Source organism: Parus major, chromosome 6 (genome assembly GCF_001522545.3).
Source record: "Parus major isolate Abel chromosome 6, Parus_major1.1, whole genome shotgun sequence".
Lineage (NCBI taxonomy): Eukaryota > Metazoa > Chordata > Aves > Passeriformes > Paridae > Parus > Parus major.
Genome location: NC_031775.1, coordinates 4812314 through 4834118, shown reverse-complemented (window position 1 = coordinate 4834118; position 21805 = coordinate 4812314). Strand labels below are relative to the sequence as shown.

The 21805-nt window shown below is 39.1% G+C and overlaps 1 protein-coding gene across 8 annotated transcripts in view; it reads left to right on the top strand.

The window, feature by feature from the left end:
• The window catches only part of CABCOCO1 (ciliary associated calcium binding coiled-coil 1), an 80230-nt gene extending 58845 nt beyond the window's left edge, over nt 1-21385 (top strand). For 5 of the 8 annotated variants that reach the window (XM_033515813.1, XM_033515810.1, XM_033515808.1 and 2 more), the window contains 3 exons: nt 13753-13812; nt 14202-14342; nt 18246-21385. In XM_033515813.1, the coding sequence (XP_033371704.1) occupies nt 13753-13812; nt 14202-14342; nt 18246-18455 (411 nt within the window). In that variant the 3' untranslated portion in view covers nt 18456-21385. The other 3 variants (XR_004498170.1, XM_033515811.1, XM_033515812.1) reach the window with 3 other exon arrangements.
• Nucleotides 21386-21805: the final 420 nt, after the last annotated feature.

The window sequence follows — 21805 nt, the reverse complement described above, 5'->3', positions numbered from 1 at the left end:
CCTGGCCTCCATTGCTGCAGGCATATGTGGCTGAGGTATTTGTGTCATAGCACGGGGCCATCCTGTGCTGCGCTAGAAGTTTCCTGAGGCCAGCTTGCTATAACCCCCCCGTTTTGGGTGACTCTGGTTAGTATGAGAGCAATCCCTGCAACACCTGGAACTGGCAGGAACCTTGGGCCTCGCTTGTTGTTGGGGTCAGTCTCTTCTGAAATGTCTGTATTTGCCACATTCAAAACACAGACCAGGACCTTGCTGTTGTAGTCCTTGGGGGACAGTTTGTGTGGCAGGGCTAGGATCTTGCTGTTGTAGTGACCCCTGAGGTATAATCTGCAATGCTGCCAAAGCCTCTGTCACTCCCTGTCCCACTGCCTGAGCCTGTAGGACAGCTGAGTGTTCGGGGGTCCCAAGGTGGTTACAAACCTCAAACATTTGCATTAAGGTTGGCTCAGGTTCAGGGGGAAGGGCACGTAATACTTTCTTGCACTCAGGATTTGCATGACATACCTAGTTTTATCACCAATTCATCTTTAGCTTTCTCTTCTATGATTTGTCTTTCGATGGCCTGCTTAAGGCACTCAATAAACTTCATGTACGGTTCACTAGGGCCTTGTTTTGTCTCCACAAAATCCTGTGCAGTTGCATTACCATCAGGCACTTGGATGAGTGTTTTTCTTGCAGCATTTTTAATGTCATCGAGCACTGGCCTTGGGAGGTTTGCATCTTGATCATCAGGCTGAGTATGTACCTCCTCCCCAGCCAGGTGTTCCAGTGTTAGCATTGCCCGTGCCTGGTCTCCGGCATAATTAAGCAGCAATTGATTTAACAGTCTCTTCCACTCCCTCTTCCCATAGGTGTACTCAGTTGGGGACAGGAGCATAGTCATAATATGCTTTAAGTCATGAGGGGTTAACACATATGCTGTGAATGTGGCCCTTACCAGATTGTTAAAGAAAGGAGAACCCCTCCAGTAGTCCTTAGCAGCCTTGCACAGTTCCTTTACCTCCCTGTAGGTAAGGGGTTACCATCCAGGACCTGCCCCACCTCTTCTGTATAGCACTAGGAAAGCAGCAATTTTAGAAGCTAATTCCCAGTTCCCTTCCTTTACCACACTAGTCCGTATCTGCTTCCATGGATTGATGGACTCGCTGGATGCAGAAGGGCTTAGGTCCTCTTCTAAGGAGGGCGGGGGGAGTGCCTCACAGCACAACACGAAAGCACATTTGTTGCTGGATGGGTGTCAGCAGTGTTTGGTCTCCGGCACCGGCTGCATGGTGCTCCCAGGACTATGGTGGGCATGGTTCTGGCCGCCTCAGGAGGGGTGTGGCTCGAGGCTGAGGGGGTGTGATCTGGAGAGGGGGCGGTGGGATCCGGGGTGAGAGGGGTGGAGCCGGGGAAGGAGACTTGAGACTTGGATCTGGTGGGGTGCAGGGCAGCAGAAGGGTTGTTAGCAGGCAATACTTTGGGTGACTAGAGAGGGGAATGGGTCACTGAAGGTGCCGGGAGAGTGGAATGGGAAGGGTCCTGGATGGCATGGCCATCCCCATCTTGGGCCCCATGTGGAGGAGTTGGAGGTAGACACAGGGCAGCAGAGTAACAGGGTGAAACAAAGTTTCCTCTGAGCGTGCCAGCAATATGGGCCCTGTATCCCACTCCAGAGTAGCCTGAAGAGCAAGAAGGGAGGGAACACAAAAGGACAGGAGTTGTAGACTGCATGGGCTCCCACATCTGTGATGGTTTTCGCTCTCGAGATCTATCCCCAGGGTTTGAAGGGTTAAAAGCAGTCCAGGATTGGGAGATGGAGTTGAAATTTTGCTGCTTTTTTTTCTTCGGCCTTAAGGGTCTCGAAAATTGCACAAAAGGCAGGCAGCAAGCGAGGTGCTAGAAGGTCTCTCCTAGTGGATAAATCATACAGCCTGATTCCCACTGAGTCCCAAAACCTCCTTCCCATGGTCTGCTAAAAGTAGCTTGTATTGTCCATATACATCCCTCTCTAATGTGGAAAGCCTTAAGCCCATTCTGTGAAGCAGCAAAACTTGGATAGGGTGGGATATGCCCCCCCCACTGGGCATATCCTACCCACTGGGGTAGGAGAGACGGGAAAAGCTCTCCCTCTCTCCACTCACCTGCGTTCCTAGGAGGCGTCCTTAGAGATTGTCTCTAGAGATTGTCTTAGAGATTGTCTCTAGACAACCTTAGAGGTTGTCCTCCAATGGCCATCTGTCACTGAAAAATGTCAGGCCTGATGAAATAATCCACAGTGGAGAGAAGAGTCCTACTAGTTTGGCCAAGACCCAGCCAAATTGATCCCTTAGAGGTCTCCCAATGTGGAAGTCCCTGTTTGGGCGCCACTTGTCAAAGCTGGCTCTCTGTGACTTGAGTCCAGTCTGGCCAGGTGGGCATGGCAAAATAGAGTGACGGGAACAATGGAGTTGCCCAAAAAATTTATTGATGGTAAAATAACAAACTGCAGAAACCGTACATTCTAGGGGCAAGTTCCAAAGACAAAGGGATATGGTGAACTTAACAGTATTTAGGGGTACCTGAAGGCAGGGGTACAGTCATGAATGCGGACCAGGGATGTGACCTTATATGTGAGAGGTCCTGAACCAACTGAGAGCCAGAACCAGGAACATGGCCTATTATGGAATGGTCCCAGTAGCATCCTAGTTTCCGTCCTTTCAGTATCCTGCTTCCCATGGTCTCAGGTTCATGCCTTCCGTACTAGTCACCTGAGCTAAGCCACTATCCATCCCTGCCGGTTCAGTTCCCATACCCACCGAAGTCGGCTCCAACCCATTTTCAAATTTCCTGTAAACTGCAGATGCCCACTAGATGGAGACACAATATTTTATTCATTAGTGGCTATACAGATGGTAATCAAACCCACCAGCTGCTGCCTGTGCATTCTGGGCACCTCGCCAATTTACTGGCAGTATGTTGACTAGGAAGCAGACAGTGACACACTTTGATCGAAAAGCTTGTATGATGAGGTTTTTTTTTGTTGTAATATTATTGTTTTTTTAAAAAATGATAAAAGGGATCAAGATGTGTATCTTGATCAAAGGGTACTGCTGTCTGCTTTCCCATCAGCAACTTCTAATTTATAGAAATCAGATTGCATGGAAAGCAATCAGCAAAGGTTTGAGGTCTTTCTTGTTCTCAGTGCCAAGACATGCTGACAAGTGAGAAAATTAAAATCAGAGAAGGTAGGGCGAGAACTAGTAAACCACTGTTTGAAATATAATTATTTAAAGTTAATGATTTTAATAATTTTAGGGCTGTTAAAAAAATCTAGTTAAAGTGCTCAATTTGGCTTTCACTTGTATTATAAGAGCACCTTAAGGTCTTTCCCTAATGGAGGGTGTTGCTTTGAGACTAATTTAGCACAGAGAGAGAAATATATCTATTACTTGACATGGAAAAATAACCTGTCTCTGGTTCTGAGGCCAGATTTTTAAAGGTACCTCCTATCAGCTCTATTTCTTCTACATGGAGCTGTGCATCCAGTATGATTTATTAGGGTGTATACATGATACAAAGGACACCTGTAAAGAACTCTTAAACCAGTCTGTTCTATAAATGTGAAGATATTTTGTGCAGAGGGACTTTACTGAAAAGTTGTCTATTATACTTGGTAAGGTCTTTGTCCTTTAGGGTCTCCAGTTGAGTAATTTTTGTTTTCAGCTCTTGGTATTGACTCCTTCTTCAGAAGCCTTTTTTAAATTTTCTTTTTCAGTCCTTCCAGGCTTAAAAAACAATTATCAGTTGCATACATATATGTGTGCATGGACTGTGTTTCCGTGCAATATTTCTGGCCAACGTAAAAGCACAAACCCAGTGATAGTGGTGAGAATTGCTTCACATTCTGCCAATTTTTAAAAACAATATGGAAAGTCACACGATAGAAGGACCTGGGATATGTGACATTTTTATCTAGATGGAGCTAGAGACTATTGGAGGGAAAAAGTTTGATGGAGGTAAGGAAGTGAATAGGGCCCACCTCCAGGAGTCTTCAGAGTGTGATCTTTGATCTCATCACCACGTTATGCTCAGCCTTACTGCCTCTCCTCCACCCATGAGATATGGTTGCTGCTTTTCATCACTCTTCCTCTTTTCTTCCACAGCACCAAATTAAGTCCTGTGTCCTCATCCAGCCTGCCTTTCTATCTGTTGCCAGCTAAGCTTCCCAGCAATTAATGATTTTCCTATCTTCTCCACTTCTCTGCTTGGCAATCCAGACACATTGAACACCTGCTGAGTACTTTCTTCTAAGGGTTAGATCAAAAGACAGCTTCAGAGTAGGCGATGTCATGTTTCTGGGTATGGCTCTGCATTCTCAAGAGAAGATGCTACCACTGGGTGCTTACTCCCTCTAGGTATCTATGACATTGCTATTTAGGAAAGCTGCCAAGGAAAAGGTGCTGCTGAAAGGGATAAATAAGACCCTTTGGCATCATTGCTTAGTTTTTTTCCCATCAAAAAATGACACATTGTCTTTATCTCATCAGGCAAACTGCATGCAAACTTTGTGATCACATGTTCTTTGCCTATTTTTGTACAACAGTTTCTCAGAAAGACAAAGCACAATGGGAGGAGAGGAAAGACTGCAGTGTACTACTCAATGCAGTTCCCTTTAGCTTTATTTATTCTATGGCTGACTCAAGATTTTCACTCCAAAGTTGGAAGTATTTGCTCTCTATTCTGAGTTGTGATAGAATTCTGAATGATTGTGGAAATCTTTGAGCAAATGTTAGATTTTTGTTGGTTCTGTTACTTGTGTGTATGGTAATTTTCTAGAAGATACAGTTAACAGAGTTGATAAGGAAATAAGAGACTATTGTTGGTTTGTTTTTTAATTGGAGAAAAAAATTATTCAGTAGAAATGTTTGTTTCTTCTCATGCATTGTTTCAACAAATTCTACAAATCCACATTGGATTATATGATTTGTCATGAGCTTCCTAACAAGTCAAAGCAGAATGAGATTTATGCTCTTTTTCAGCAGAAACCATTTCATGCCCCAGCAGAAATGGAAATGACTGTTCTCAGAAACCATCCAAGTTGAAGTGGGAGGAGATAATCTGTAAAGAGATGTTACCTTCTCAAAAACAACCTCACATCATCCAAGGTGTGGTTGGCTTTGGCAGTTTACCAGGGGGAAGCTTTACTAGATTTCAAATCACCCACCTAGCCAAGCTATGCTGAGGCAAGGCTTTGTTTAACTCCTGCATTCACCAGACCAACCCTGCCCCTACCCACAGCTGCGTTTTTATCTAACATGAATAACAGGATTATAAGGAAGAGTTGAAATAAACATGGGCACTCATGCTGAGATGCAGCATAAATAGATTTATGATCATATACATAATGAGAAGAGCCTCTTTACAATGGGCTACGAAATCCAAGTGTCACATAAGGAAGAGGTGGTTTTTTTTGACTAACAGACTATGGTTAGAACACTGCAGATTCAAGTTATATAAAAATGGAGTTGTAAAGAAGTACCAATACCTTAGACTTATGTGGGGGTTTGTGTGTGCTCATCAAATATTCAGGTGTTAAAATAGACTGGTTTCACATAGAGAAGTGCCACTGAAAACTATAACTCTGAAATTTCAGAGAACTGGCTTGCTTCTGCATTCACAAATTGGGAAGTGTATGCTAATGGCCTAATTTTTAAGATAAAAACATGAAAAATAAGTCCCTAAAATAGTGTTGAATCAATTTTCTGATAAAACAAATTTGTTTTCCCATTTTTGATTAAAATGACCTACAGTAAGGTTGTTTTTTTTTAACTAGGTGTTAATTAAAAATATGGAAATGGATTTCAAAAACCTTGCAGTTCACAGTGGAGGAATTACCAGAACTCATCTGTTCTCAGAGCCATGCCTGTTCTGAGATGTTTTTAAGATGTCTAAGTTACTGGTTGTTTTTCTGCATGATTGTTTCCAAAGCAAAATGTGATTCCAATAAAAACAGTAATTGAATTTACAGTCCACAGGACAAATTGTTGTTTTAACAAAAACTTACACATGCAGGAGAAGACCTTATGTTTTAGGTTTAATAACAAAGAACACAAGCTCCCCATTTTTATGTGGTCATATATTGTGGAAAGTTTACTAACGTGGCATTTTTTATTAAAAAAAATCTATATTGTATTTTTTAAATTATGTGAGCAGTTTTTTCCCCCTCTTAGTGCTGAATCAATATTCCTTACGTTGTGTTGGTTTGGGTTTTTTTTAAAGCAGTCTTTCAGATGTTAGTACAGCTATTTTCTGTAGCATCAGTTGGGGTGAATAAATACAGACAAGCCTATCCACATCTAATTCACCTTATGACTGAGAGCGGTTTGGAGACAGCTTGTTCATCTGGCATTTGGTGCTGAGAGAATGTGCAGAGCATAGGGCAGTTGTGTGAGGGGCTTGTCCATGACCAATCTTGTGTGGAGAAAATGCTGATTTCAGAGGAAGTGGGTAGGAAGGGAAGGCTGTCCAAGAGCAGTGGCAGACAAAGGCAGGAGGTGGGACCTCTTTCCAGTGTCAGGCAGTGACTGCTCTTTATTAATAGCAAAACGCTCTTTTTCTGCTGTCAGACTTTCTCTGTAAGAGCCCCAGGCTCTTCTCGAGCCCTTTTGGTTCTAAAAGGTGGGGGGGATTAAGTTTTCTGAGGTTTTTGGAATCTTGGTGCCTTTTTTTTCCTGTACATGGCACTCCCGTATAGGTAAAGCCTAAAGTCTGTGCTTGCTGAACGAAGAGAAATCTAATGAGGCTCAGCTCGAGGGGCACACAGGCTGCTCTGAAATTGTGTGTGCAGAGCATGAGACACACTGGAGATTTACATGTGCTGGAAACAGGCATGTCTACATTAGCAGGCTTATTTTGGTAGTATTAGGGCTGACCTAAAGCACTGTGGAGCAGTGAGAGGTGGTGAGATAGTACTGCATCTCAGATGTAACAAATGGAAAAATCAGTCCAGGATAGTGCCATCAACTGTCTGACTCTTCCCCTACACACTCAGGGGTGCTGGTAATAATCTCTGAATTCCTACAATCACCATTTGAATAAAAAAGGGAATGTTTCATACTTCTCAGCACCAGGCAAACCAAGGACCCTGAGTGAGGAAGCCAGCTTTCCTAGGTTCCCCTTGGGAAAATGTGAGAGAGCCAGCTGTGCTTGCTGCCGTGCAGGGCAAGTACATTAAGGAATATTTAGGTTCTTAATTCATCTTAGTTACTCTGACTGTCTCTAAGGAGAGACAATTGTCTTTGCACTTCTTGAAAGGAGGGGTTTAGGGGGTTGACAGAGCCCCTAAAGCAGGTGTGATAAATACCAGCCCCCTAAGCAATTTAATTCGTATAGGCCATTTTGTTACCAAAGGCACATGCTCTCATGCAAATCGGTTTTCTGAGAGTATGGAATTGCAGCAAGTATTTATAAAATATTTGAATCCTGGTCCCAGAAAGAGGTATGAAAATGCACATAGCCAAGTTTTGTTTCACATTTTTATCATGTTTTCAGCATTCATATTGGCTCTATACTGATTAAATAATGTGGGAGAAGAGATGCACAACAAGGAAGTGTAAAGCTCCAACCTGATAAAGGTTGCCACTACCTGTTGTTAATTGGGTTCAACAGAACTTACCTTTATGGTTTTCAGATGTGATCACATGAATAATAAAAAATAAAATAAATAATAAAAAGGGCCTTCATTTAAAAAAAAACATTTGTAGCTCTAGATAGGTGGCTCCTGTGGGAAAGATGCTTGTGGGGTTTGTTTTGTTTTGTTTTTTAAATGACTTTAGATCCCCGTTGATTATGCCTGTACAGAAAGGATAAGAGCTGGCTGTTCCTTGCTTGTTTGACGGGTGTCCTTGAAGTGGAAAGGTGGTGTTGGTACTTTGAAGAGTACAGACATGCAAGAGTTGCACTTTCAAGAACTAAAAAAAAAATCCTTCACCCCTCCTGAAAATTTGTATGTATTTTTTAAAGGGTTATGTTAGCCTTGAGCATTTAAAATTATGAGACATATCCCAAAAAATCATGAGTGGCTTAAAAATAATGGTTTGGTTCCTTTTCCTTGCAGTCTAGTTTTTGAACTTTCAAGATTTATGTTTCCAGTCTTTCCTCTGCAATCATAAGAGCTAACTTCATTTTTAAATGAAAGCTGAGATTCTCTTGTAATCCCATAACTCTAGGAGATTTGGCAATGATAAATACAATGTGAATTTAGAGTGACCATTCCAAGGTGAATCATTTAGTGATGTGTCCTCAGCTTTAAAGCCAGCTGGGGATTTTTGGGGTTTTTTTTTATGTCTCTCATTTTGTCTTTCTAAATAATCTGCAAATTTGCAGCAATAATTGGAAGCTTTGTAAAAGCAGTAGAAGACTGCAGCCTAGTAAAATCAGGGGGTTTTGTTGTTTTGTTTTTTTCCTGATATGTTAAGAGAGATAGATTCCAATAGAATCTAGGTATTAAGGGCACTCTGCATTAAGATATCTCTGGAGAGGGAGGCTTTGGTTGTTTTTGTAGAAGCACCCTTTTCTACTCAGTCAAGCATTAAAATTGGCAGCAGTTCCTGGAGTAGCAAGAAAATCCTGGTTGTTGTCCTCATATAGTTACTGAAAACAGTAAGAGGATATGTAAAAGCTTTAACTCCAAGAAAAAGTATTTATAACTGTGACATTGTGTTTCCTTACAGTAATTTATGGACAAAATGTAGGAAAGGAGGAATACAGGTTTTAAATATTTCTTATGTAAACATAACTGCAGTAGCAAATTCTTTTTATTTAAAAATTAATATTGATATTCATTAATATAAATTACCACATTTCAGATGACTCTGATGTCCTTGAGGCCAGATGTCACTGACTGATTTACAGCTTCCTGGGGGGAGGAGGAGATCCTGTTTCGTCAATGTAGGCACCAAATTGCTTCAAACAGCTATTTTAGATTAGAATCTTTACTAATGTATTGCCAAAAAAGTCAGTTCACATCACAGATCAGAAACATGGAAAACTCTTTTAGAACATATTGAATTGGATTTTGAAATACAGGAAAAAGAGCATAAAGCCTACCTTTGACTCACTGAACTTCTGTCTCTTGTAGGAATAGGGGTTTGAAAACTCCTGCACACGAACATGCACACAGAATTTCCATGCATCATTAGCAACCAGGAAACATCCTTCAGAGGCAGAGTTTTAGGCCCTCATTGAGTGTAAATCTACTTTTAATATTAATACAAATGCGTGTAGCAAGGGTGTACAGGAGGTAGCTCTGCCACCTCAGTCATACCACAGAGATCAGATATCTGGATTAAGTTTTTGAGTACTTCGTCAAATCCTTTGGTGCTTTGGACCTCATGTATTAAATGCTGCAAAAGAGGATGGCAGATGTATTTGTAGAACTATCAGCAGCTCCCCAGGAGCCTCCATCACACATGGGCAATGCCTCCACAGGCAGGTGGGGTGGATTTGTTGTGTTTGTAGATGCTGGCAGGTTAAAGGGGAGGGATAAAAAAAACCAGGCTGGTTTGAGTCGGTGCATCTCTGTCCATTAGGTATCCATTCAAATTCAACCACATGAAATACGGGCTTCTAATATGATATGTAATCTCTGGAAAATGCCTTTTATTCCAGCAGATGAAATTCAGCTCATTAGTAAGTGTGTGGCCAGCCATGCTTAGCAAACTAATATGTCCTGTATTACAGAGTTTTTTTGATATAAAATATCACATATATATGAGAGAAACCTGTGCAGTCATCTGGTAGCATAAGGTCCCCTGGCATATAAGTATAAACTACAAAGGTGATAGGAATATAGAGAATAATGCACAAATAACTCCCTTTTTGAAACTCATCTGTCATTTGTATAAATCAAACCTGTATCAATTGAAAGGCTTGGAAAGATGTTTCAAGGCTTTAGAAATGGTCCATGTTGAACGTGGGATCTTTCTTCCAATTTTTATAAATAATTATTTTCCTGTGTTTGGTAAACTGCAGAGAATTTTTAAGACTGTGTGGAAAGGGGTACAGAATTTCAGGTAATATCAAGATGAGAAGGTGGTTTTAAAATATTTCTGTGGTACAAAAGCCTTCTATCAAAGAGGCAAATGCATCACCACCTCAGTCTTTTTTTCTTGTTTATGAAATAAGTAAACATAAACTGTGAATTCTCATTTTCAGCAAGTACATTAGTAAAGCCAAACTGACCTTGACCTTATGTTTGCTAATTTCCAAACTTTGATATTTATTCCTGGAGTAGATTGTTCCACTTCATACCACATACATAAATACTGCAAACCTTTCCAATGCCTTGCATTAGAGTGTAAGTAAATAGCTAGTTTTAATCTACATAGTATTTTGAGAGCAGACATTCTGTGCTATGACTATTACCCAGCAGCCATTTCTATAATACTAAAACCTCTTATATATATGTTATTAAAAGTAACACTATCAGCCAGGGCTTGTTATATGCTGCAGAAACTTTAAATAATAAAATACAGCATGGATAAAATCTGCAATAATAGTAACTTAAGAAAAATTAATTTAAGTAACAGATAACATCTGGGGAAAAATGTAATGGTATATTGGTAAATTATGCAAAGCTAATTTTATAATAACTACCACATCTGTGGAACTCATCTATTAGAATGTTTTACCAATCTTCTTTCCTGTCATTATTCTGTTTTAGAAATTTCCCTGTGTACTATTTTTACTGTCTTTTCTCTGCCAACATTTGTAAAAAGGCAATTTGCTACCTCTCAACAAGGAAAATGTGTGAGTTTTTATGCAGAACAAAACAGTGCTTTTTATGTCTTTATGCACACTTGTACCAGAAAGAATTCCAGAATAGGATGGTGGCATGAGGCTGTGTTCTGAGATCAGTGTCTGCACCAGCTGCAGTTCTCAGCTGGGCTGGTGCCACTGGGCTGGGTAAGTGGTGCTGACCCATCAGTCCCCTGTCAAGCTGTGCTGACTTCTCCTGGCCAGGTGGTCTCCTGGCACCCCACTTTGCCTCAGAATTGGTAAGAATAGTGCACCTAATTGTCCCTTCAATCTCTTTCAGAGCAGCTGACACTGATAGGCTGGCTACATTTGTGCAACTGCCTCACAATGTCTTTATGTTTGAATTCCTGTGGACCCATTGGACTGCAATGTGCAGAAAAATATTGCAAATTAATTTTTAAGGCATTATCATCTTTCAAAACTGTTTCTCACATTTTGATAATTATATTGATTCAAGAGAACACTTTGAGTAATACATCTTTGTCATAGTGAATAATGCTCACATAATGACAAATCTTCAGGAATTAAAAAAGGAGGCTGAAGTTTTTAATGTAGGTCAGTGGAAGTAATTCACCATAAATTTACTCAGACTTCAGAAACTAGCAACATTTTTTAAAACCTCTTTACATGTTAAACTTACTGTGTCTCCTCTGTTTTTAAATAGATTTTACTACAGAGCCATTGGTGCTAATAAACATGAGGTTTTGTTCAAAGGAAACACAAAGACTTAATTGTATTTTTTAAAGGAAAGTATTGCATCAGAAGGATTAGTTTAAATATGTTTGTTGGCTTCAGGCTCTCACCACAATTAATTCGTTCTACTTTTCCCCTGGACTTGTTAAGGACACAATGTATAGAAAAGAGAAATGGTGAATGGCATTTTTAGGTTACTATATTTTGGCTGTAAACTGTAGTCCTGCTCATAAACTTGTTATTACTAAACAAAATGCTTGATATTCTACATTGAAGTTTCACAGTCTTTAAAAAAACTTTTGGCTGAATGTTGGGACTATTGTGGCTCATTAAAGAGACTAGTTTTGCTGTAATTTAGTTATTTCTTAATGATCCAAGGGTTATTATTAGACATGGAACAGATGAGTAAAGAATGGCTCTCTGTAAAAAGACGCAGTGAAGTAAAAATATTATTCAGAAAAACAGCCTCTAAAAATCTTATCCATGCAACAAAAATGTATTTGATTGGCTTGGAATTGATTCTATAAACCTGGTATATTTTTTGACATTTTTTTAAAATTTTTTCTTTTTTTTTTTTTTATTTTTAATTTGCTGGACTGGAGAGAATAAATTAAATAATAATTTAAAAAATATTTTGAGTGAATAGGTAACTAATTAAGAAAAAAAATAGTATTTTAAGGAAGCAGAAAGGAATTTTGAATTCTCATCTACTTCAGCTAATTTTTTTAATAAGAAAATACAAGGTAAGAAATCAGAGAAAATGGAAATAGCTGCTAAATAAAAAAGCTCTAGTTTTTAAAAAAATGGAATTTGAAAATAAAGTGTCTTTATTTTTGAAAGAAGTACAATTTGGATCAGTTTTTTTTCATTTTGATACAAAACCCAAGCTTTCTATTGATTTCTTCTGTGACTATGTAGCACTAACAAAGTACTGAAAATCTGAATTACAAGTGATAGAGGAAAATGATTCTATAACTGTTTTTATTCGCACTTAAAATCTGCAAATCTTTGTGTCAGCCTTTTAGGTATTTATAAACATGGCTAATACTATCTACCTACTTTACTGAGCTCACACATAGCAGGGAACCTTGGAGGTAGTGACAGAGTCCAAACAGAAGTTCTGAAAAGCTTTTAGGACTGAAAAAAGAGATTTCTATTGTAATGAAGTGGCTAGGTTGAACTTTTTGTTTTCAGTTGTTGCTATCACTTCTGCATATGTATAGAAGCTTTAGTACTTTCAGCATGTTAACTGTAGAAAATAACTAAATGACCCAAATAAAATATCAACCTAGCTACAATTTCAAAAGTTTGAGGAAATTAATTTATGGGAACTGCAATTACCTTGATGTGAATTAATGTCATTTACTTATACCATTCAAGCAAAATCCTCTTTGTAATCACTGACTCAGAACTGGAACATCTGCCTTGTATTCTCTATGGGCACTTCCCCTGTAGAGGCTTCAAACACACCGTTTCAGTGCTGTACCCTACTCCTTGCTTGGTGACAAATGCCTTTTTCACCCTATTTGGCACATATGTTCTCTGTCATCCATTTTTTTTAAAGTAGGACACAAAACCTTGTCCATTTAGAGGACACAGGGCTGCATCACTCCTTCTGCATCACTCCTGGTAACCTGAGCATGGACTTGATGCTTCATCCAGCTGCTCCAAGGGGGAAAAGCCATGCCCTTGTCAGAGCATTCCTGCAGCTGCAAGTCACACAGAAGCAGAACACCACTGAGGTTCCTATGGTCACAGCAAAGGAACAAGATGAAGCATTGAAACTTGGACCATTAACAACTCTTAAATTATAGTTGCATATTAAAATATTTTCCTTAGGGCCTTATTTGGTTCAATGCAACTTCACACCAACTTACTTCTTTGATACTGCCCTGCAATTCCAAACTGCAACAATATCCCTGTTCAAGAGTGACAAATTTGCACTGGGAAGACAGAATGTTATCTAAGCACTGTGTTTTCTAAACGTAATTATCCTCATGAGTAAGAAGCTGTACTGTTACAAAATTATGAAAATCATCTCTTCTTTGCAAGAAGGCCCCTTGAGATTCAACTAGAAATTAAAGCTGATCTATAATCATTTTCAGAATGCTTTCCAGTTCTGAGCACCTGGATAGTAACAGAAAAGGTAATGTTTTTTGTTGTTTGCCAGCCATTTCATTTCCATTTAAAAAAAAACAAAACTGTGAGAAACCTCTGAGCAATAATTAAACATGACTTACTTTTTTTTCTTTTTTTTTTTTTTTAATTTAATACTACCAGAATGAGATTGAACTTGACCAACCTGCAGTTTCCCCCTCAGCTTCAGCGACAGAATCTCAGGTATAGTTTTGTTCCTTTTAGTTTATTTTGGGTTTTTTAAAGCTATTTTTCTACAAATTTCCATTGGATCCCAGCCACTGATGGATTTATTCTCTAAAACATACCATACATTCTCTTCTAAGATTGAATAAAATTAAATACAATTACTTATAATGCATTAGTCAGACAGCAGAGGACATTTATTTGAGTGAGCCACTCTGGGCTCTCACCCTGTGGGAGTTTGTGTCTGCCTGGCCTATGCAGTGTGAGCAAATCACGATGGTGTCTGTCAAGGCAGCACTTCCCAAAAGCAGCTCTGTGTGTTGTTGCCTTTGTGCTGGTGTTTTTGGGTCAAACAGAGGGCAGGAGGATGTTCTAACTCAGTTTTTTCTGTGGCTGGTTGCTGTTAGGGGTCTGACAAGGGGGATTACCTGCAAGAGTCCTGTCCAGAGGGAGCATCTTCTGAGGTGGATGCTGTAGTTGGAGTTGCTGCTGAAGATGAGAAGTCTGCAGTGTGTGAAATCCCAAATGAAATTATTGGCAACCTTGAGGTACTATTACTAGAAAGCTCTTCACTAATTCTGTCTATGGTTAATTAGCTAGCTCAGTCTTAATGAGTATAAACTGTGCTTGTGCTAAAGCTGGCAAAAAGCACATTCATATGCTGTAAAAATGTGAATTAGCCTCTATAAATAACTCCTAGTTTAGTCAGCTTACATATGATAAGATAAAAAATACTCAGAAATATGACAACATATATCTTCAACCTTACTATGTGTCAAAAACACGGGCCAAATCCTGCTCTCAGTGATGACAGTGATAAAGTTCCTTCTTAGGGGTTCAGGACCAGCTGCTGTGCTGGAGTATACGCAATGTGTGCCTCATATAAATTGTTAGATGCATCTATGTTACATGCCCTCCATTTTGTGTAAAAAATTACTTATGCCAATTTTAGGCTTTTTCTGGTAGGTGTGTGTCTACACAAGAGCTGTCTTAATGAAACAGATCAGCTGTCAGTATGTGGTCTACAGACTCTGAGGGGTCCATGATTTCTTTCTGTGAGGCTCATGGAAGGGAAGGAAGCTACTGTCACTGGAATTAACAGGAAATGATTGAAAGTCTACCTGCTAGAACAGATTTGCACCAAGGGATTGCTGGAATTTGGCAACAACCAGGTGGCATTAGGCACTTTGAACTTCAGATACAGCACATTAGACACTATTGACTAAGCAGCAGTTTAATAAATACCTAATATTATCTGAAAATACTGTGGTATTGGTAAATTGTCTTACTTGAACTATGCATCAGTGGGGAACAGGAATTAGAATTATTGTATGAATTAGAATAATTAGATCATTAGCTCTACCTATTTGGGTTTATATTCCATTTCAACATGTCCTTAGAAATGGGAGGGAATCTCTGGCCTGTGTTATCTTACTCCTGTCTCTACCAATAGAAAACTTATACACATCTAGATGTCATTTCAACATGTCCTTAGAAATGGGAGGGAATCTCTGGCCTGTGTTATCTTACTCCTGTCTCTACCAATAGAAAACAGTAAATACCTGGTTTTCACTTGACATTTATGCCATTAGCATCAGTGCTAAGAGTGTTTTTTCTTTACAGAACTGCACAGATGAGAAAAATACTTTAAGATGTGTATAAGAGACAGATCAGTGCTAAGAGTGTTTTTTCTTTACAGAACTGCACAGATGAGAAAAATACTTTATTTTTTTTTCTTCATTTTGCAACTCTGGTTGTATACAAAGAAAATAATTTCCCCTCAGGTTTTATTTTTTTCACCAGTGTATCATTTTAACCTGTTCTCTCAGTTTCTTGACTTCCAAAGTAATCTTATAATTGGATTTTTACCTGATTCATGATCAAACTCATACCATATTTTGTTACGTGTGAAATATCGTTTCACAATCTGTATTATGTCTCGACATATACATTAACAAGACAGCTGTTGCTCTAATTGAGTCTAGAAAATAACTTTTAGTCTGCTATGACAGTGCTGACACTCAGTGGTCTCAGCAACCATAGAGAAGTGTGATGGCATATGGAGGATCTAGATGATCACTGTTCCAGCAACCAAGTACACACATCGCGTAAAGGGATGAAGACATATTCGATGATACTTGGATTGAATATGGGAATATGGTGAAGGACATCTCCAAAGATACAAAGTTGAGAGAGAAATTCCAGCCTTTTGGTTCCCATCTGAGCTACTGAGAACTTTGAAAACATTTCAGCTGTGGTTACCCATTGATATACTGCAGAATAGCATTAATGGGGATTTCTAGGACTGGCAAGACACAAAGTTCCTAAAATGTCAGGTTACTGCAAGCTCTTCTGGTAAGAATCCATTTGCTATATCAAAATTACCTGAATTCCATTAAGACTGTAACTCTGAGGTTTGGAACAGTTTACGCAGACTCTGTAGAAGACCTGTGAGCCTGTCCCACTTGTTTGAACTTGATGACTCTGAAGTATTGTCATTGCACTCCTTCCATTTCTCTTGTATTTTTGCAGTAATCAATGTTCATACTGAAAAATATACGTAAATTACCTATGAAACCACCAGTGTTTGTGGCCCTTTTTACAGTGATCCCACATTTTCAAATGCCATACAATCAGAGATTGCTATGTGTTGTCACTGCCAAAGATTTCATTAGAATACATCACAACCGCTGTATCTTCCCCACAAATGTTACATTGCAAATTAAACACTCAGTGTCTACAGCAGTTTGGATCTCCAGAATGAGATACATATTCATTGTGTTTGTAATTAAGACAGGCAAGTAGCATCACAGAAATATGTTTTTTTATTGTTCATTTTCAGTAATGCTTTTTAATTCCAGCACTGTTTCAATAACATATGTTACACTAGAGAACAAACATCTGCAGCAAAGGAAAACAATGGCAACAACCAGGTCCCAAAGCAATTTTTCTGGTTTGGTGTCTATTGGTAAAGGCTGTCTGAGAACAGAGGAAAATTAGCCTGTCTCACAAGACAAGGTTACATGACAAATGTCTGTCCCAGATCACTTCCTGCTCATGGCAGCTATGCCATCCATTGGAATTGTGCACAGCAATATGATAGCGTGTTATCACATAGGATAGACTGGAACACTGTCCTGTCTGCAAAACAGGAAGGTGGAGGATAATGTCTGCCTTGCTGCACTACACCATGTCAAAACCACAAAGGCAATGTGCAGCCTAAGATAGCTCCATCATAACCACTTCTTTCTTCTGATTTTCTTTACAGGCAGCCATAAATGAAAAGCTGCAAATGCAGGAAGAAGCTTAGACTTGGAGAACAGAAAAATTGACAAGTCCTAAATAGCCAGATAAGAAAGATGATGCTGGGTTTTTCAGGAATTGGAAAGTAGGGGATGATACTCACAAAGGCTGGCTTGCTACCTGAACCAGATTATTTCTGTGTAGAGGAAAATGGTTAACATTTCATTAACAGTATTGGAAAGATTTTCATCCCAGTAGTATTCCATCCCAGTCCCTCAAATTTACGGTGTTCTGCCAGTGATGTTGTTTAGTTTAGTTTTAAGTTGATTATAAACAGAAGGACACATAATTAAAACATGTTGAAGTTCAGTTTATTTCTGAATACAAATTCTAACTTTGTGAAAAAAGCTGCAGTTTAATTCTTCCAATTGTGAAATACTTAACAGTTTCTGCTTTACACCTATGTTATTTTTTAGGAAATGTTGCTTGCTACAAGGAAAATACATAGAGAGAAAATATTATTTTGAGGCACTGCAGATATAATTAGGAGAGAATTTAATTAACATGTGATTATGCACCTTGCACTGTAGCTATTCATTAATAAGATGTATGTTATTTTGTTTTAATTTTCTTTCTAAGCTTTAAAACAAATTTAATAGCTTACACTTCTTTCTTTCCACCATATTAAAATTGCATAAATGAAGAGTTTGCACTTCAGTATTCCCAAGAAGAGTTCCTTTAGATTTCAGTAGAATTTTTTCTGGAATGCACGTATCCTTTCATCTGAGAATATTTCCATATTTTGTCAGACATTATAAAAATGTTTCATGCTCAAAAGGAATCCAACCAAATAAATGACCTCAGAAGAACCAGTTGAACTTTTATGTTTCAAACTTGCGGCCTGTATTAATTGTGCCACAGAACTCTGTGCCCTAGAAAGCATGTGAAATACAAGTCATGCTTTGAAGTGTAAAGGCTGGATTGGAATGCATGTTTAGTAGAATACATGAGAAATAGAGAATTTTATTTGTTGCATTTTCATACTTATTTACCGCTAAGTAAAAAGTTATATTTTGTTTAATTTCATCCTCATTTTTTGATGGTGGTAAATGAAAAAAATTAGCAAGCCTGACTCAGCCAGTCAAAAGAAGAAAATAGCTTGTAGCAGTTCTCCTAAAATACCTGATTTGATGCTGTCTGACTTTCAGGGGCTGCTCCTGGTGGGCGTAGCGCTGAGCATGCAGCCAGAAGGGTCATTCCCATGTTCTCAGCAGGAAGTGGTCCCACAGCTAAGAACAACACCCAGTAGCTGTGCCTGGGCACCAAGAGCCTGGGTGTGTTCTGAAGAGTGGATGTGCAGTGTGGGCATGGAGCACCTGCAAACCAATGGTTCACTGTTTGAAGGGTTCACTGTTTGAAGGGGACAGAGCATTTTCTCATGAACTGAGAAAAATTCTTCCCCTGGTGCATGATAAGGAGAAGTAAGGTCTGTAATGATTCACTTTCAAGGTCTCTTGATTGTTGTTTCCAGTGCTAGCCAGAGAATTAGTGAGAGCTTCCTTTCAGCTATTAAAAGCTGACTGTTCTGCTTTGAACACTGAAGGAATTAGTGAAGCATTATTAGTTTTAACTTTAAAAAAATATTTTGATTCCTGGTTATGTCCTTTCTTAGTTTATTCCTATGAAATGTGACTTTTTTGTTAACAAAACTTTCTGAAGTCAAAATGTCCTTTATTTTGATACATAAATCCATCTCTCAAGACATAATGCTAATGTCACTGTTTCCCTAGTTTTGAACTCAAAGGTGAGAACAGAACTTTTGAAGAGAGCTATCCATATAACAAAGAGTATTTTAAATACTTTTCAGTGTAAATGTGTTATTGGCAATTTAGCATTGTTTAGCACTTCAAACCTAAATCTGAGGGCTGCAACATCCCTGCTGTAGTGCTAAACAGAAAGGGACTAACTGTGGTTTATATTAAGACCAATGCTAAACAAAGACTTTTGCCCATAGCTCTTTCTCTCCCAGATTTTGTAGAACCTCTTGGAAATTTTAAAGTGCTTTGAAGATAAGAAATAGTATAAGAACCTCAAATTTTACTGTGATGATTTGTTAGCAGTCAGTCTTAGAACATATGCATAACAGCTGAGATAGTACAGAAATCTAGTGAGTGAAGTCCAAACCCCACAAACCATATTTGTAACCAACTTTCTGCTGAACTAAATAATGCACCCATTAAAGAGTAGACCTTGGGATTTTTGGGGAGTGGGAAGGAGGATGGTTAGGAGACTGAGGGAGGGAAGACGAGTAAAAGGTAGACATAGCATCTCTGTAAGCAGAGTGTGAGTTCTGACACAGCATATGAACATCGAATTGAAGAATTCTTTAATGTCTTCAGAATGTTAATATGAAATGCAAAACATCATACTTTGGATAGATGGGTAGGAACAAAATGTTCAGATGCAATATGGTGCATTAGGAACAGCCTCCATTCTGTATTCCTGGCTTTCCCATTGGTTTAAATCAGGCTTGCTGTTTCTCCAGTCTCTCATGTCATGTGGAGTTACTGCTGTAGTCATCTCTAAAAATAATTATGCTGTCATTCCTGGGACCTACACTTGAGGCTTTGATATTACTATCTTTGAGGTTTTTTGGGTTTTTTGCCACATTGTTGATCTAGCACAGTTCTTTACAATGCATATACATAGCATAGTTCCTAACAGTTTCCCACCCTACAGAGCTCTCGATTTAAAGCAGATAGATCTTGTAGAAATGAAGGGAAGATGTTTTGTGTTCTACCTTGTCTTCCAGAGAAGTGGTGGGCTTCCAGGGGCAGAGGACAGATGAAACAGTATAGTTTCTCCTGTATAAGGTATAATAGTGATGCTTTTTATCATCTTCATGGCAAAATCTTTGTCTTTACTAGAATTTAATAATGAGACAGTGAACAACTAGTAATTATCCTCTGGTAAAAGAAAAGCTCTATTTTCAGACAGCGCTTTTTTGCATTACACTGACAGTGTGATGGAAGTTTAGATGGAAAGCAGCTTTTCTAGGAAGAAGCTGGCTTGAAAATTATGGGAAAGGAGACAAAAAAAGAAGACAGTTTTTTACCTGTTTTACAGTATTTTGTCATGATCTTTTTTTCTCAAGCCTTTCTTCTCTTCTTTTGCACCAAATTTTGATTTGAATTTGAAAATATCCACACTGCTTCTTTCCTAAAATTGTAACTGCCATTCGTAGAAAAATTGTTTTCCCAGAAAAGCCACTGTGAGTAGGCTTCAAATATAGCTTTTCACAAGTGTGAATAAGACATTTTCTTAAATAACCTACACTGCCAACCTGACCACAAAACATGGAGAAAGTTGGCTCTGTCCTGTTTCAATCAGGCTCTTCAGCACATGATCCAGCTGACCACTCAAACATATTCATCCAGATGGGTGTGTTGTACTTACCTGAAAAGCCTCTGGAGCACAGGTTTGGCCTTGGGTTGACCCAGAAGGATGTCAAAGAGAACCACAAAATTCTGCCAGCTGGCACTCTAGGGACGGCTTTGTGTTCAAGGTGAAATCCCCTCTGCTTCTCCCCTACCCTTCACAAGGAAGAGACAGCAGTGAAAAAACACTGTGCTGCTTGCCACAAGCAGCTCCAAACTTAATGTTTGGAATGAGCATTTCAGCCCATTTTGTTGTGGCATTTTGAGTGTGCAAAGCAAGCTTCAGGCTCTAGCAGTTCTGGATTCAGATCACATGTACCAAATGGAAAAAAAAAATAAAAATAATCAAAGGATAGCTGCAGTGACTCATGTAATTGCGAGTCCCATTCAGATGGAGAGCCTTAAACAGGATGTGGAACTACTAATGCTGAAGAAAGAACGGAATGTAAAATATTTCCAGAGTAGAAACAACCTGACATTTTACATAGTAGACTGCTTTAAACACAGTAGTGCTACTTTAAAGCCTGTGCTCTTGTTGACTCAACAGAGCATGCACTAAACAGAAGGTTTGTTCATGCAGAATTCCTCACTCACAGAGTTGCCTAGGCCTGCTGGGAGTTGTGTTTATTTTGAATGTGTTTTTGAATGTTTCTGACTCAAAGAACAGAAAAGGAAAAGGTGAGTTTCTACAAGCATCCCAGCCAGGTAGGGTAGGGGGAACAAGAGGGGAGATCTGTGTCCTTGACATCAGGAGGCTCTGAGGAAGAAAGGTCAAAAAAAGTTTTTCTCCTAAATAAGCAGTGTGTTCCTGGAGAAAGGCTGGTGGAGCTATTATCACTTCAGGATGCTGATTTGCATGGTCATTTGTGATGGGAGCCTCTGGAGGTTCCTTTCAGCACCTTTTAAGGTGAGCCTGTTCCTCTGCTTACTGCAAAGGTGGAATCAGGATTTTGCCTCCCTACACTGAGGTTGGTCTACATAAGTATTTCAAAGTTTTCATTTCTCTTTACAGTCATTTCTGAAGAACTTTCATACATTTTCCTGACATTTGAATCTTACATTTTTAAACTTCAGCCAAGAAAATTTTCTTCTCTATTTTTATGATTGCATTGATTGTCACATAAAAAATACCTTAGCAGAGCAAGGTCCAAGTATCCCAGGCTGCTATCTTTGGCATTGGCTGTGGGAGATGCTTAGCAAAGGGCATATGAACAGGGATTCCTAAGGGCATACCCCTTCCATGGGTCGGTGCTTTAGAAACTTGTGTGGCCAGAGTATTCACCCATCAATTGAAATTGAAGGAGTTCTGTCACAGTGGGGTTCTGAGACCT